The sequence below is a fragment of the Myxine glutinosa genome, chromosome 8 (genome assembly GCF_964187855.1).
Source record: "Myxine glutinosa chromosome 8, kmMyxGlut1.1, whole genome shotgun sequence".
In the NCBI taxonomy this organism is placed as follows: domain Eukaryota; kingdom Metazoa; phylum Chordata; class Myxini; order Myxiniformes; family Myxinidae; genus Myxine; species Myxine glutinosa.
Genome location: NC_136268.1, coordinates 24,417,028 through 24,434,638, shown reverse-complemented (window position 1 = coordinate 24,434,638; position 17,611 = coordinate 24,417,028). Strand labels below are relative to the sequence as shown.

Here is a 17,611-nt window from a genome sequence, read left to right as displayed (position 1 = left end):
CTATATGTGCTATATGTGCTTTATGTGCTTTGTCCGCTATATACACTATGTTTGCTTTATGTACTATGTCCGCCATATGTTTTAAATGTACTATGTATGCTTGATGTGCTATGTGTACTTTATGTGCTATGTGTACTTTATGTGCTATGTGTACTTCATGTGCTATGTGTACTTTATGTGCTATGTGTGATATATGTACTATATGTACTTTATGTGCTATGTGTGATATCTGTACTTTATGTGCTATGTGTGATATATGTACTTTATGTGCTATGTGTACTTTATGTGCTATGTGTACTTTATGTGCTATTGTACTTTATGTGCTATGTGTGATATATGTACTATATGTACTATATGTACTATATGTACTATATGTACTTTATGTGCTATTGTACTTTATGTGCTATTGTACTTTATGTGCTATGTCTGATATATGTACTATATGTACTATCTGTACTTTATGTGCTATGTGTGATATATGTACTTTATGTGCTATGTGTACTTTATGTGCTATGTGTACTTTATGTGCTATTGTACTTTATGTGCTATGTGTGATATATGTACTATATGTACTATATGTACTTTATGTACTTTATGTGCTATGTGTGATATCTGTACTTTATCTACTATATGTGATGTATGTACTTTATGTGCTATGTCCGCCATATGTATTAATGTATGATGCCTCTTCGCCAGGACTATATGTACGTTTTTGTACTTTATGGGCTATGTGTGATATCTGTACTTTATGTGCTATGTGTGATATACGTACCATATGTACTATATGTGATGTATGTACTTTATGTGCTATGTGTGATATATGTACCATATGTAGCTACTATATGTACTATATGTACTTTTTGTGCTATGCGTGATATATGTACTTTATGTGCTATGTGTGATATATGTACTTTATGTGCTATGTGTACTTTATGTGCTATGTGTACTTTATGTGCTATGTGTATTTTATGTGCTATGTGTACTTTATGTGCGATGTGTGATATATGTACTTTATGTGCTATGTGTGATATATTGTTGCGGTTTTGAGTTTGTACAGTGAGTATAATAAAGGTTAAAATTTCCCCCTCATAGTTAGTCACACAAGCAACATGTAGCCTCGCGATAGTGTAGTTATTTCTTAGTATTTGTGAGCTTAGTCCTTTTCCTATGTTAGTTCTGCGTTGAGTAGAGTCAGGAGAATAGGCCCTACTTCTACCGACTTTCCAGCTTCCCTAGCCTCATGCCCCTTCGCGCTGACTTTGGTTCAGTTTGGGCGAATTAACACGAGGCAGGCCTAGGAGGGTCGGGGCGGAGCCGAATGAGGGGCGGCAGAAGCGCTGACAGTAAGCACGAGCCGCCAATCAGAGCTCAGAGGTGGTGGTGGCGGCGGCATTGCGTCACAGGGCGTGGTAAGAAGGTTCGAGAGGGTTCCAGAAGGTTCGCGGGCGTAGCTATATAACGCATTGCACAAAGCCCCCGGGAGGACTGATGAGCAAAGGACTAGAGGACTTGAGGGCTCGCTGATGAATGGAGAACTCGCGCGCACTGACCAACCCGGAGGAATCGTTGAAGAGGAGTTGTGAGCGTCGGAGAACTGTGAGAGATACGCGGGTGAAGAGAGACGCGCTTGAACCAGAATATGCGGTATTATAAGTGACGCTCGGTTGAGTTGGAGGCCGATCCATATACAGTGCATTAAGTCGCGTGAGTGAGAACAGCTGTGTAATCGCCAGCTGTGCTGAGAGTCCCGCATTTGCCGTTCCACCTCATCGGCTGCCTTTGTTCGGGAGATGCGCTACGAGGTTCCTTCCATCGCCTGCTGCCATCTTCGCGGGACGTGCTGGGACTGTGGAGAGCCGGACGGGGCCGGTCCTGGACGACCACGTCGACGCGTCTGGCTGGAACATCGATCAATCTGCAATTCCCTGTGTGAGTGTGATGGGCCCGAGTCCGGGGGATAAGATAAGACTGATTAAGTGCTGCCCTGTGTCTCTGCGTCCCCGATCACTGTACATACATGTGGGAATAATTAAACCTGTGTTCTTCCTTTTCCATTCGATCGTTCCTGTGGTTTCCTCATTGGCTAAGCGTGGTACGAATAGAACCGCTCCAATTGGGTTCCACTACTAAACTGCACGGACCACGTGGTACTCAATCCGCTCGGCGTACCCAAACCACACGTGGCTTGTGCGAGGCTTGCTTCCTCGCTTCCGTGGCGGCGCAGGGAATTAGGTACGAGCGAGAGTTGGTCCCGAAACCCTACTCTGCGTTCGCCCGGAAGGGGCGTTTCAAGTCTCGGTTCCGCCAAGCCCAGGAAGAACAAGGGGATTAACCCCCCCTTGGTAAGGGGAAGAAGGGCGGCGAAGAACTGTAACAATATGTACCATATGTACTTTATGTGCTATGTGTGATGTATGTACTTTATGTGCTGTGTACTTTATGTGCTATGTGTACTTTATGTGCGATGTGTACTTTATGTGCTATGTGTGATGTATGTACTTAATGTGCGATGTGTGATATATGTACTTTATGTGCTTTGTGTACTTTATGTGCTTTGTGTACTTTATGTGCTATGTGTACTTTATGTGTGATATATGTACGTTATGTGGTATGTGTACTTTATGTGCTATGTGTACTTTATGTGCTATGTGTACTTTATGTGTTATGTGTACTTTGTGTGCTATGTGTGATATAGTACTTTATGTGCAATGTGTATTTTATGTGCTATGTGTACTTTATGTGCTAAGTGTGATATATGTACTTTTTGTGCTATGTGTGATGTGTGTACTTTATGTGCTATGTGTGATATATGTACTTTATGTGCTATGTGTACTTTATGTGCTATGTGTGCTTTATGTGCGATGTGTACTTTATGTGTGATGTGTACTTCATGTGCTATGTGTACTTTATGTGCTATGTGTGCTTTATGTGCGGTGTACTTTATGTGCGATGTGTACTTTATGTGCTATGTGTACTTTATGCGCTATGTGTACTTTATGTGCTATGTGTACTTTATGTGCTATGTGTGATATATGTACTTTTTGTGCTATGTGTGATGTGTGTACTTTATGTGTGATATATGTACTCTATGTGTGATACATGTACTCTATGTGTGATATATGTACTCTATGTGTGATATATGTACTCTATGTGTGATATATGTACTCTATGTGTGATATATGTACTATATGTGTGATATGTATACTCTATGTGTGATATATGTACTATATGTGTGATATATGTACTCTATGTGTGATATATGTACTATATGTGTGATATATGTACTCTATGTGTGATATATGTACTATATGTGTGATATATGTACTATATGTGTGATATATGTACTATATGTGTGATATATGTACTATATGTGTGATATATGTACTATATGTGTGATATATGTACTCTATGTGTGATATATGTACTATATGTGTGATATATGTACTCTATGTGTGATATATGTACTCTATGTGTGATATATGTACTCTATGTGTGATATATGTACTATATGTGTGATATATGTACTATATGTGTGATATATGTACTATATGTGTGATATATGTACTATATGTGTGATATATGTACTCTATGTGTGATATATGTACTCTATGTGTGATATATGTACTCTATGTGTGATATATGTACTATATGTGTGATATATGTACTATATGTGTGATATATGTACTATATGTGTGATATATGTACTACATGTGTGATATATGTACTATATGTGTAATATATGTAGTATGTACTCTATATGTGATATATGTACTCTATGTGTGATATATGTACTCTATGTGTGATATATGTACTCTATGTGTGATATATGTACTCTATGTGTGATATATGTACTCTATGTGTGATATATGTACTATATGTGTGATATATGTACTATATGTGTGATATATGTACTATATGTACTATAAGTACTGGAATGTTGATTTTTAAAAACAAGGCTTTCAAAGACGAATAATTATCCACTCTGTTTAATATTACTACTCCCACCGCATCCAGAATACCTCTTTAACCGCTGCCTACCATTCGGAATGGGACTGCTTGGGAACCAACCAGCATGGTTCCCCCAGTCCCCAGCTGGTCCGTTCAGTAGTCTCAGCTTCTCGTACATGCTGTCAGCACCACCAAGTACCTGCTTCTCACTCGTGAGGTTCCTCAGCACCCGGTTTATTGAGGAGACCTGTGACATCGAGATGAAATAGAACCTTTAAAAATGCAATTCAAACACTATGCACAGGTGACTTAAAATAGGATAACGTGTCCGTGCTGGGCGAATGATCGGCGTACACTGGGAATGTTGTCATTGGTGCAAACCCCCTCGGCTAGCAGCCGGTCTCGAATCTCCCACGCGAAGATGGACGGACACTCCCGCTTGAACTGCGCGATCTTGGCGACCACCTCGGGTGTAGCCACGCGGGGTTTACTCCCACCTATGGCACGGGGGCGGATGGATCCAGTTTCATAGTATCGACCCAGGATCTTGCTTACGCAACCGTTGGATACCTTTTGGGGCCACAGGAAGAGGTGTTCAGAAATCCGGGGGGGAGGGGTGGGTGGAGCGAGGGAAGGAGGGGTGAGTACGTTTTGGCACTTGATATTTTGGTATACCATGTCGGTGTGCTCAGTCTGTGGAAGAGCCCTACCTGCAGAATCCGGGAGATGTCACACGGACGTGCTCCGCTGTGTGCCAGCTCCACGATCTTCTGGCGGATAGTGTCCGGCAGTGGCCGGCCATTCACAAACACACCCCCCAGCTGGTTCACGCCGCTGTGGCCTGCCGAGCGACCAGGACTTGGTTCGTATAGGCCACGTCATGCAGTTTCTCTGATTCTTACACCATTACACTAGAATGTCTGCCTGTCCTATTTACATCTTTGGTACCGTACATCATGCCTATTTGCAGAAAGCCGCTTCAATAGGCAATTACATCTACATTATATGCAAAGATATATTTGGATACAGTCTGTACGAGTGTACGTGAAGGTTTGAATGGATGGACCGAACTGTGCGTGGGTTAGATGTGTCCATCAATTTGTTCCATTAGGATTCTTTCCATGACGGCCTCCAGTCTGCCTGTCGTATCTCCACAAACTTGTCCCATCACTATTTGTATATGATATTCTCTAAAGGTTGCATGATGAAGGTAATGTGACCACGGTATAGGGCATGGCATATACATCCGATTGCTATAGCTTTTTAGTGGAGATTCTGATATCGAGTGGAATGATCTCTCTCAGAGCTTTCAGTACAAGTGACTAATAAGATATATTACAGTGAAACTGGCAGGTTTTTTTTTTTGCATGCAGTAATAAATGCAATCAGCTTATTGATATGACTAAATACATGACAATCAAATTTGTGGCTTATTTACACTAGATAATGCACCATGACTTTCGATCGATGGCCTCCTTTTTGTACAATTTTTGCATATATATATATATATAAATATATATTAGTGTGGTCCAAAAATTTGAAGATTGCATTTTCATTTCTCCACAAGCCTGCCCCTATTCCTATTGAAGAAAGTAGTTTGTGTTGAAGATTTGAGCTTGATTGGACAATATTTAGAGGTTGCTCAAAATGTTGACAAATTTTAATGAATAATAAGATACAGAATTTTTAGCATCATCCATCAATTCATAGATAATTACCTATTTTCAATTACTCAAATTATTTATTATTGTTGGCTTGCACTTGTCTTCAATGGTATGACCAAGAGATTGTGCAAAAGCACCGGCCACAAACATAGCACGCCGATCTGAGAGATTTACTCTGTCCGGAGTTGCCACTATTGCTGGAGTGATCACCTTGATGAGAGCCTTTTTCGCCTGTTTGGCAGAAGATGGACTTTGGAGTTTGAATTCATTGTCCCCTGAATCGGAGCTTTCAATCTCAGACTCATCATCATCATCATCAACCACAGCCAATGTTGATGGAACAGATTGCATTGCTGTTGGAGTCTCAGCAGCATGTTTCTTCTTTCTTTTATCTTCATTCTCAAGCCTGATACGCTTTCTGTTCTCCTTCACTGCCAGAGTGTTGTCCACAGATCCCATACGTGAACTTGAGGGATCCTCACGCTGCATGATAAGGAATGCTTTGTCTTCTTCATTCGTCATTTTCTCAAGCGCATCATTTGGTGAGATATCGAAGAGGGATTGAAGATCATCTTTGAACATCTGCTCCTTCACTCTATAGTTTTCGAATGTCTTGGTTCTATTTTTCTTTACCAGTTTGTAGACATCATACAACTTCAAAAGTTGGCGCTCACAGGAATCTACTCTCTGCACTGAAATTCGTGCTTTCTCCCAGTATGCACACACAGCTTGTACACTAAGTTTGGCACTTTCACGAACTGTATGGTGTTCTTCTATGTGATGGTACACCATTTTCTGCAATGTGTGTCCTTTGGTTGGTAGTCCCCCACATATTATTTCCTTTTCCGACTTGCCCAGCGACCAAACTGTGGAAGAGCTGCGAGTTTCTGCCATCTGAAAAAAACAGGATAAATTAAAAATGTTATTTTTTGCGCAACCTCTAAATAAGTTCCAATTGACCTCATATTTGGTTCATATGATCTTTATAAACATAGGAACAAGGGCAGCCTTGTGGAGCATGGATTTTTAATAGTATTAAATATTACATATATCTGTGGACCACCCTAATATATATATATATATATATATATATATATATATATATATATATATATATATATACATATATATACATATATATATGTATATATATATATACATATATATATATATACATATATATATATATATATATCTATATATATCTATATATATATATATATATATATATATATATATATATATATATATATATATATATATATATACATATACAGTCATGTGAAAAAGTAGGGACACCCCATGTAAGGTTTTGACTTTTTCAACATATTTCAACATACAGCTATTTGATCTTCATTTCAACAATATTGATAGATAAAGGTGATAACAAATATCATGAAACATTTACATTTTGTAGTCCATTGTATAATTTAAAAAAACATAAATGCAAATTTCGCATGTGGAAAAAGTAAGTACACCCTTGGCTCTAATAGGTGGTATTGTCCCCTTTGGCAGAAACAACCTCAAGTAGGCGTTTCTTATAACTGTCTACCAGTCTCTGACATCGACTGGCAGAAATTTTTGCCCACTCCTCCATGCAGAATTATTTTAGCTGTGCGATGTTTGAGGAGTTTCTTGCATGCACAGCTCGTTTCAAATCCCCCCACAACATCTCGATGGGATTTAGATCCGGGCTTTGTCTTGGCCATCCCAGAACCCTCCATTTCTTTCTTTTCAGCTATTCCTTGGTGGATTTACTGGTATGTTTAGGGTCATTGTCATGTTGCAAGGTCCACCTTCGGTTGAGCTTCAACTTTCCGACAGATGGTCTCACATTATCCTCAAGCACCCTCTGGTACAATGAAGAATTCATAGTGGATTCTATGATGGTGAGCTGCCCAGGCCCTGATGCTGCAAAGCTGCCCTAAACCATAATATTTCCACCACCATGCTTTACAGTTGGTATCAGGTTCTTGTGGTCAAATGCTGTCTTTGGTTTTCGCCAAACATGTTTTCTGGTACTGTGGCCAAATAGCTCTACCTTTGACTCATCTGTCCAGAGCACATTGTTCCAGAAGTGCTGGTCTTTGCCTAGGTGTTCATTGGCAAACTTTAGTCTTGCCTTGATGTTATTTCTTGACAGCAAAGGTTTCCTCCTGGCACACCTCCCATGTAGGTCAAATTTGTGCAGCCTCTTTCTAATGGTAGACTCGTGCACTTTGACATCAACAGTGGCAAGAGCTACCTGTAGGTCCCGTGATGACATTCTGGGGTTCTTAGAGACTTCTTTCAGCATCGTGCGGTCTGCTCTCGGGCTGAACCTGCTGGGGCGGCCTGGCCTGAACAAGTTGGCAGTTGTTTGGAATCTTCTCCACTTGTAGATGATCTTCCAGACAGTCGAATGATTGATTTCAAATTGTTTGGAGATCTTTTTAAATCCCTTCCCAGACTCGTAGGCATCTATAACCTTCTTTCTGAAGGCCTCAGAGAGCTCTTTTGATCTAGGCATGGTGACACCGCACACTTCAACAACAAAGAGCAAACCAAACTAAATGTCTGAGGTTTAAATAAGACAGGTTCCTCCAAGATCCTCTCTAACGATGTTCTAATCATTTGCACCTCAGCTGGTGCACCTGATTCTAATTTTAGGTATTTGAAGTAGTGATAAATGTAGGGGTGTACTTACTTTTTCCACATGCAAAATTTGCATTTATGTTTATTTAAATTATACAATGGACTACAAAATGTAAATGTTTCATGATATTTGTTATATTATATCACCTTTATCCATCAATATTGTTGAAATGAAGATCAAATAGCTGTATGTTGAAATATGTTGAAAAAGTCAAAACTTTACATGGGGTGGACCTACGTTTTCACGTGACTGTATATATTTATATATATATATATATATATATATATATATATATATATGTATGTATGTATGTATGTATGCATTGTATATATGTATGTATGTATGTATGTATGCATTTTTTTTTGTTTTTTTTTGCGGATGCGTTTACGGTTTTTACGTAAATTTTCATTGAGATTTTTATTTCACAGTTTACAGTTATAGAAATTACAATTTTCAAATGCGAGATATTGATTGAGGTTTTTTTTTTTACAGAGGCGTTTACAGGTTTTTTTAAACGTAAATTTACATTTACGCATGCTTTTTCTTTTTTTCATTTATGAACATTATTGTCACGTATATTTCACAGCTTACAGTTATATAAATGACAATTTTCAAGTGCTAGATATTGATTGAGGTTTTTTTTTTAACAGCCGCGTTTACAGGTTTTTTTTTGACGTAAATTTACATTTCCGCTTGCTTTTTCTTTTTTTCATTTATGAACATTATTGTCACGTATATTTCAGTTTACAGTTATATAAATTACAATTTTCAAATGCTCGATATTGATTGAGGTTTTGTTTATTTATTTTACAGACACGTTTACAATTTTTACGTAAATTTTCATTGAGATTTTTATTTCACAACTTACAGTTAGAGAAATTACAATTTTCAAATGCTCGGTATTGATTGAGGTTTTTTTATTTGTTTGGGTTTTTTTACATATGCATTTACGGTTTTTTACTTTGAGATTTTTATTTCAGAGTTTACAATTATAGAAAATATACATAACCTCTGTCCAGCTCTGGTGATGGAGGTAATTAACAATTGGATGAAGAAGTTTACAGAAACCGATTCAGTGAATGATAAACCATGATGCGGAAGACGACGAATCAGTGAGGAAGCCACAGCAGCTGTCTAGGAATAATTTGAACGAATTCCATGTAAATCACTGTAAACGTGCGTCACTTGAATTAAACATGCCACATATACCAGTGCACAAAATTCTCAAAGGCGTGTTGCATGAATATGCTTACAAGATCCAGGTAGTTCAAATGGTACATGAAAAAGACTGCAATTCAATGTACGATTTTTGTCAACTATTCAAATAAAAGTCCTCAATCCCCCGAGGTTTCTTGATGAGGTGACATTTTCTGATGAGGAAACATTCCAAGTTTCTGGAAAAGTCAACCGTCACAACTGTCGCATTGGGGGACAGAGAAACCTACAGAAATTTGGCAACATGAAAGAGACTCCCCAAAAGTTAATGTCTGGTGCGCTCTCAGAAAGTCACGCATTATTGGTCCTTTCTTTTTTGAGTAACAGTGAATGGTGAACGTTATCTAGCTATGTTGGAGAATTTCTTCAACCTATACGTTGATTCTTTTGGAGAGCACCTTCTTCCATTAAGAGGGTGCTCCTTGACACTTTGCTTGTGCGAGAGTTTTTGGGTGTTGTTTTCCCAGATAATTTGATCAGTAGACGTGGACTGCTGACGTGGACTTTGACCACCTCCTTCCTCTGACCTGTCCCAATTGGACTTCTTTTTTATGGGGCCATGAAAAAATTACTGTTTATTCATCAAAACCATATTATTTGGAGGAACTTAAAGTTAGAATCACGAATGCAAGTTATTACATTACTTGGCAGTCATTGCAGAATGTTTTTGGAGAATTAGAAAATTGGATTGAAACATGTATCAGAGCAGATGGTGGTTGTGTTGAAAGAAAACTAGAACAATGCGACTGTGTCGCCAATATGCCTCTGCATAGTCCCACAACAGGTAGATGCCATCGTTCACTGTCCTAAAAATAAACAAGTTTGATTTAAATCCCTTCAGTTGTTCTCAAGTATCACATTTTTACCAGACATAACAGGTTTCACATCGATCAGTAAAGCAGTTTCAGAGAAGGGAATTTTTTAAACCGGCTTTCAAGCTAATATTTCTGCCATACCACATGACATATGCCCTTTAAAAATGTACACTCTGCATATGTATGGGTAGGGGATCACGTTTGTGAAGTTTCATGTTGATCAGATAAGGTTCGTTTTTTCTATCCAAGATGGCTGCCAAACCACGTGACATATGACATCATCATTTTCAAACTATATGCAACAGTGCTGTTAGATGATGTTTGTAAAATTTTGCATCGATAGGGTGAGCGGTTTCAGAGATATAATTATTTAATATTTTCCTTCAATCCAATATGGCTACCAAACCATGTGACCTATGATGTCATAAATTTAATATTTCAATACAAATGAGTTATAGATCATGTGCATGCAATTTTAGATTTTTAGGCTAAGGAATTCGATTAAAGCATTTTGGCTAATATACCACTTCACCTATGATGTCATCATTATCATGCTTTTGTTCCCCATTGGGAGTACTTGACAATGTGGCTAGTTTCAAATTTTTCCATTCAACGGTTTCCGAGAAATAAATTTTTTATTATTTGCTTTTAATCCAAGATGGCGGCCATACCACGTGACCTATGACATCACAATTATCATAAAAACATTCTGCATGGGTGTCACTCCTACCCTGAAAGATTCGTCTCAATCGGACTTATGATTACTGATAAAAACGAGGTTGAGCCTTTACGGACATACAGACAGATGGACGGATGGACAATCCGAAAGTATAATGCCTCCAGTGACGTCATCGGCGGGGGCATAAATATTGAACTGTGTTGTATTAATACTTTATGAATGTTGTGTTAAAATAGCATTTGTAGGACATATAGTCTTGCCTTGCGTGCTCGTTCTGAACAAAAACACCATCTTTAACTGAACACGCTACTATTATGGCCCACTGTTATTATGGCCCATATACCCGTATCATCCATGCACCCTATTATGTCACATACATTGCCATTACCCGTGGCTTTATTGATTATTGATTGATGATGAGGATATATATTTGTGCTCATTAAGGCTAAATTGCGTCAATGAAGATTAATATGAAACGAGAAGCGTGCTGACTAGTTATGGCTGGGGTTCAAGCCACCCCGCTATGATACAACCTTGCTTTGATTGGACAAATATTAATTTAAAGCTTAGCATCCATCAATTCAATGGTTTCAGACAAGAGGAATTTAAAATGTTTTTCGTTTCAATCCAATATGGCTGCCACATGATGTCACCGATGACGTCATCATTATCAAACTTTTTCCCCCATGTGTAGTCACAATCATATATATATAAAGTTTCGCTTCGATCTGTTCAGTGGTTTCAGAGAGTAATTTTTTTAAGGTTTTCGTTCAATCCAATATAGCTGTCATACCCCGTGACCAATGACATTTTAGTTACCACATTTGTATCCCCATGGGTAGTCAATGATATACTTCGTTTTGGATCGATTGGTTCAGCAGTTTGAGTGATGTTTTTAAAAGGTTTATTTTATAAAGGTTTTACCTTCAATCCCACATGGCTTCCAGACCATGTAAGCTTTGATGTTTACATTTTCAAACTATAATCCCCATGGCTCGTCTCATATGAAATTTCGCATCAATCGATTAAGCGGTTCAAGAGAAGGAATTTTGTTTTTAGGATTTCGTTAAATCCAAAATGATTGCCAAACCACGTGACCTATACAATATACATTTTAGTTATTATCATCCTTGTATCCCCATGGGTAGTCAATGATATACAGGTTTTGCCCACTTAAGGAAGGGGTTACCTACCTTTAAACTCCTTTGTTTATGTGAACCTTTGTCATGCAGGAGCTCGTTTTCCATTATTTTCGTTTCCTAACCATAATTTTTCAGTATAAAAGCAAATCCATATGCTTGATACAGTATAACGATTGTTTTAGTTGCAAGTGACATTATAATATTATTTACCTAATAATAAGGAGAGTAACACACTAATAAAGTTAATTTAGTTTGAACACTTAACAAAAGAATCTTGAGTGCAAGTTTCTGGACAGAAGGCGGTGGCAGGAGGTAGGGGAGAAGATCGTTAATTTTAACCCTTTCATTCTGAAAAGTTAATTCCCAATTGAAAAGTTAATCGTGGGTTTACTCAAGAAATTTGGATTTGAGATCAAAATACGAATATGAGGCAATAGTATAGAAGATCATGTTTTATTTCTTGGTATTTACATGCATATGTATTTTACCACTGTAGAACAATAACACTGTTTATGTTCAGTCCCCCTATTTTAGGTAAGCATAAGTATTGGAACAAATGATTGACAGGTGTTTCTTATTGCTCAGGTGTTTCTTCTTGCATTGATTGTTCACACATAAAAGAGCAGTGAATGTCTAGTCTTGGTTTTATACTTTGCTTTGGGAGTCTGCCTTTGGAATCAGTAGGCATAAACCAACATGGAGACAAGAAAACTGTCAATGAAAGAAAATCTGAAAGACAGTTTGGAAGCTGAAAGAGCAGAAAATTTCATTTAGAACCACAGCACAAAAATTGGGAATAGCAAATACAACAATTTGGAATATCTTGAGAAAAGAAAGAAACCACCAGTGTACTTGGTATTGGACAACAGCCAGACCGGCCAAGGAAAACAGCTCCAGTTTATGACATAAAAATCGTCAGAGCTGTGGAGAAAACCATAAAACAACTATCAGCGACATCACCAATAACATCACCAATCTACCGTTCACAGAAGACTTTGACACAGCTGAATTACAAAGGCTACACCGCAAGATGCAAACGTCTCATCAGCACCAAAAATAGAAAGGCTAGATTAGAATTTGCTCAAGAAGTACAGAGGTGAGCCAGTAGAGATCTGGAACAAAGTTTTATGGACAGATGAGACCAAGATAAACCTTTACCAAGGTAATGGAACAGAGAAAGTGTGGAGAAAGGAAGGAACTGCATATGATACAAAGCAAACTATGTCATCTGTGAAGCGTGGTGGAGGTTGTGTCATGGCTTGGGCTTGCATGGCTGCCTCTGGACCTGGCTCACTCAACTTTATTGATGATGTAACTAATGATGGCAGCAACAGAATGAATTCAGAAGTATACAGAAACATTTTGTCTGCCATGTACCAGACAATGCCTCCAAAATGATGGGGTGTCACTTTACCATGCAGCAAGACAATAACCCAAACACACCGCCAACGCAACCATGGATGTTATCAGGAGAAAAAGTGGATGGTTTTAGACTGGGAAGTCAATCTCATGATTTAAATCCAATGGCGCATGAATTTCACTTGCTGAAGAGGAGACTAAAGTCAGAAACCCCCAAAACCAAACAACAACTGAAAATGTCTGCAGTAAAGACTTGGAAAAGCATCTCAAAGGAAGATACCAAGAGTTTGGTGATGTCATTGGGTGACGGCTCGATGTAGTTATTGCATGTGAGGGATATGTACCCAGATGCTAACTATTTTACTACAAGAATTTACTTGAAGTTAATCTGTTCCAATACTTATGCTTACCTAAAATGGGGGGTACTGAACATACAAAGTGCTATTTTTCTGCAATGGTAAACCATATATGCATATAAATACCAAGAAATAAAAGATGACCTTCTGTACTCTTGCCTCAAATTCATCTTTTCATCTCAAATCCAAATTTATTGAGTATCTAGCAATAATAACAAATTTAACCACACTGTTCTAATACTTATGGAGGGAACTGTGTGTATGAAGTTTTGCATTGATCTGCTAAAACGGTTCTTTAGAAGGTTTTTATTTTCAATGCAATACGGCTGCCAGATAATGTGACCGATGACGTCATGAATTTAATTCTTCACTCACATTGGGTCATTGATCCGATTATATGAAGATTCAGATTTTTCAGATAAGGATTTCTTTTCAACAAATTATGGCTGGAATACCACTTCACAGATGATTGCATTGTTATCTCCCCATACACCCCATGGGAAGTTGATGACATATGTCAAGTTTCAACTTTTTTTTGCGTTGAGCGGTTTCGACGATGTCCAATTTTTTTTCCCTTTAATCCAATATGGCTGCCATACCCTGTGACCTTTGACGTCAGACTTATCAAAACAATATTCTCCATGGGGAGTACCTCCTACATTTAAAGTTTCGCATCGATCGGACAAGCGGTTGCAGAGGAAAACATTCAAGTGAAAATATGTAGACGTGGACACACACATAGATACACAGACACAGACAGACAGACACGGGTGTTACAATAGTGTCGCAACTCCTTCACCTTTCGCGAAGCATGTGCACACACACACGCACACACTTAATCGACATACAGACTAACATGCGACAAAAACACAATACAAGACTATGAGATGAGACAAACACAGCCACTGAGCTTCAGTGAAGTGCCATCACTTCCCAGGACAATCTTGGTACCATGAGCGACATCGTAACAATGTCAACGCACTCAGTGGGGGCATTTCTTAAGAAAAAATTGCTCCTCCTCATGGATGCCAACCCATGGGGATTGTCCATAGTTCTAACCTTTTAAATGCTGAACGCAAGAAAGGAAGCAGCATGGATCATTTTTAAAGTCCTTGATATGACTTGGTCCGCGTTTGAAGAAGCGACCTCCCACAATTGGAGAGGACACTAACTATTACACCATCGAGTCTCGTTTAAATGTGCAAAAATTTGGAATTTGTTCAGGATGCCGGTGAATAGTCACCTTCTATTTGTGAAGGACATAATGAGATTGTTAACATCTACAAGCAAATTCTGGCAGAGAGGATAGTTTGACATCCATGCAAAGGAGGGCACACACATAAGGAGGGCCTACACACACACACACACACACACACACACACACACACACACACACACACACACACACACACACACACACACACACACACACACACACGCCTTACATTGCCTGTGAAACACCGCGATGAAAGTTTGTAGCTGGGTCATCATTCGAACCTAACATGGAAAGCCCCAAACATGTTTTCTGCTCGAGTTTTAATTTTTAATTTTCCGTGGTCTTCCCACCATAAACTTGAAATAATTGCAATCAAGTTACCGTGTGGTTGAAAGTTATTGCCTTTTTAAAATGTTTCTTTTTCTTGTTTATTGTTTTTTTGTAAAGTTATTGTTGAAAGTTGTACAAAGTGAAAATCTTTTATTTCTTGGTATTTATATGCATATACGTGCCAGGAATCTCTCGTGACCCTAACGCTGCAATGTAGAATGAAGGTCAAGAGCTGAACTCAACAATGAACAATGGCGTCATAATGGCAGTAATTGTCGATGAATACTTTGTGCGTTATCGAAGGTTAATTAAATGCTGTGACAACAACATCAACAACAGCTGGATGAAGTAGAATAGCAGTCGGAAGAGTGCATACCTCTGCCAAGCTGAACAGCATACGTTTTGTGCCCCACTGATGGGCTGGATCCGGATCTTCACCAAAATCTAATCAATTTGTCCTTCTCACACACCCAAACTGTCCACCTAGTCTCTTCCGAATCCGTCCATAACTTTTTGAGATATTGTGCTGTGCTGTATATTGCTCTTGGCCCGAACTCTCAATGGTGAAAACACTTTAAAAAAATTATACAATCCAAATCTTCCCAAAAATCTAATCAATTTGTCCTTGTCCCACACTTAACCTGTCCACCAAATTTCATCCGAATCCTTCAGGAACATTTTGAGATATTGTGCTCACAGACAGACAGATAGACAAACAGACAAAAACAAGACCGATATAATCTAACAACGAGGAACCGGGCTTGCATCTGCTGTGTGGAGGATCTGCTGTCCCACTGTCATGTGACCAGATCCTCAGCTCTGATCGGTGGACGTTTGTGAGGGACATACATACATGCATAAATACACCAGATGAGCAGACAAACGCTGTTCCAGATGGAATTGCCTTCAGGGATGCTCCGTGTATGTCCATTTTGTCATACACGACATATGTCTACTGAACTGCCGAAGAGTAAAAAGATGTCTGCCAAACCACGTGACTGATGACGTCATCAAAAAAATTTCCTCTACCAATTTATCCCTAGGCCAAGTTCAAAAATGTTTGTACTGATCGGATCAAGCGTTGTACTGGTCGATTTATGACATCATAATGAAGCACCTATAACATCATCATTAACACATGGTGTTCCCTTTACTTATATACTATTTTGCACGTGTACGCACACTTTTGGTGAATACTCTTACATACACGTACTTTGCAATGAGCCAGCTTTAAATTTTATCCATGGAGCGGTTTGGGAGATATAGAGGTGCAAAGTTTTTCGTTTTTTCCAAGATGGCGCCTGTACCACGTGACCTATGACGTCATAATAATCATTAGAATTATTCAGCAGGCGGCGCTCCCATGTTGAAAACTTCCAGTCAATCAGACTAACAGTTAAATGGAATAAACCCGCAAAATGCCAGCGGAAGGGACATACATACAGATGCATACATACATGCACATACATATATATATATACATACATACATGCACATACATACATATATACATACATATATATATACATACATACATACATACATACATACATATATATATATATATATATATATACATACGTATACATACATATATATATTGTTACGGTACGCGGTTAAAGATGGTATGTTTGCCGAGCGGAGGCTCCGCGACCGAACAGTTGTTCCCCGACTAAACCCGATTCACCCAAACGTTGGCCGTATCGTGCCACAGATATTCAATGGGGAAAAGACTAAGACGACGAATGCAAAGAGGAAGGAATAAGAAGACGAGAAAAGGGTTGAAAATACTACTAAATTTATTTACTATTTACAGGCTCAAAATAACCAAGGAGAAGGAAAGATAATAAAATAATATACAGAAGCTTTTAGAGACACAGGGAAAATACTAGCTTATACAGACTTAGTTACTACCCAGGACAGCACGAACAAAACAAACTCACGTACGCAAATGGGGAACTTGCAGGCAGGAATGGCTGGAAAGGATGAGCAGGTGGGATCACAGGGCACAGCGAGCAGGTCCACTCCGGGCGGGAAGCGGGGAGCCGGCAGCTCCTTGTAAGCCGCTTTACAGCGCACGCCGGCAGCTCCTGGTATTCGGCTTTACAGCGCACGCCGGCAGGGTCACTCGCTGCCCCGTCAGGGCTTCACGCGGCTGGTTGAAAACGGGGCTGGACTCATCTGCCGTATCTCTTTGCAACTCGTTTGTAAAAGTTCCTCTGCTTTCTCTTGGACCCTTTCTTTGTCGTGTA

At 39.0% G+C, this 17,611-nt stretch overlaps 1 protein-coding gene across 1 annotated transcript in view; it reads right to left on the bottom strand.

Annotated features, from left to right (window-relative positions):
* Window positions 1-4,903, bottom strand: part of LOC137432040 (paired box protein Pax-6) — a 56,244-nt gene extending 51,341 nt beyond the window's left edge. Inside the window, exons 1-4 of the mRNA XM_078783938.1 lie at window positions 4,897-4,903; window positions 4,659-4,789; window positions 4,303-4,518; window positions 4,039-4,195 (exon numbers count right to left, since the gene is read on the bottom strand). Of these exons, the coding sequence (XP_078640064.1) occupies window positions 4,039-4,195; window positions 4,303-4,518; window positions 4,659-4,789; window positions 4,897-4,903 (511 nt within the window). The remainder of the gene's footprint in view (window positions 1-4,038; window positions 4,196-4,302; window positions 4,519-4,658; window positions 4,790-4,896) is intronic.
* Window positions 4,904-17,611: the final 12,708 nt, after the last annotated feature.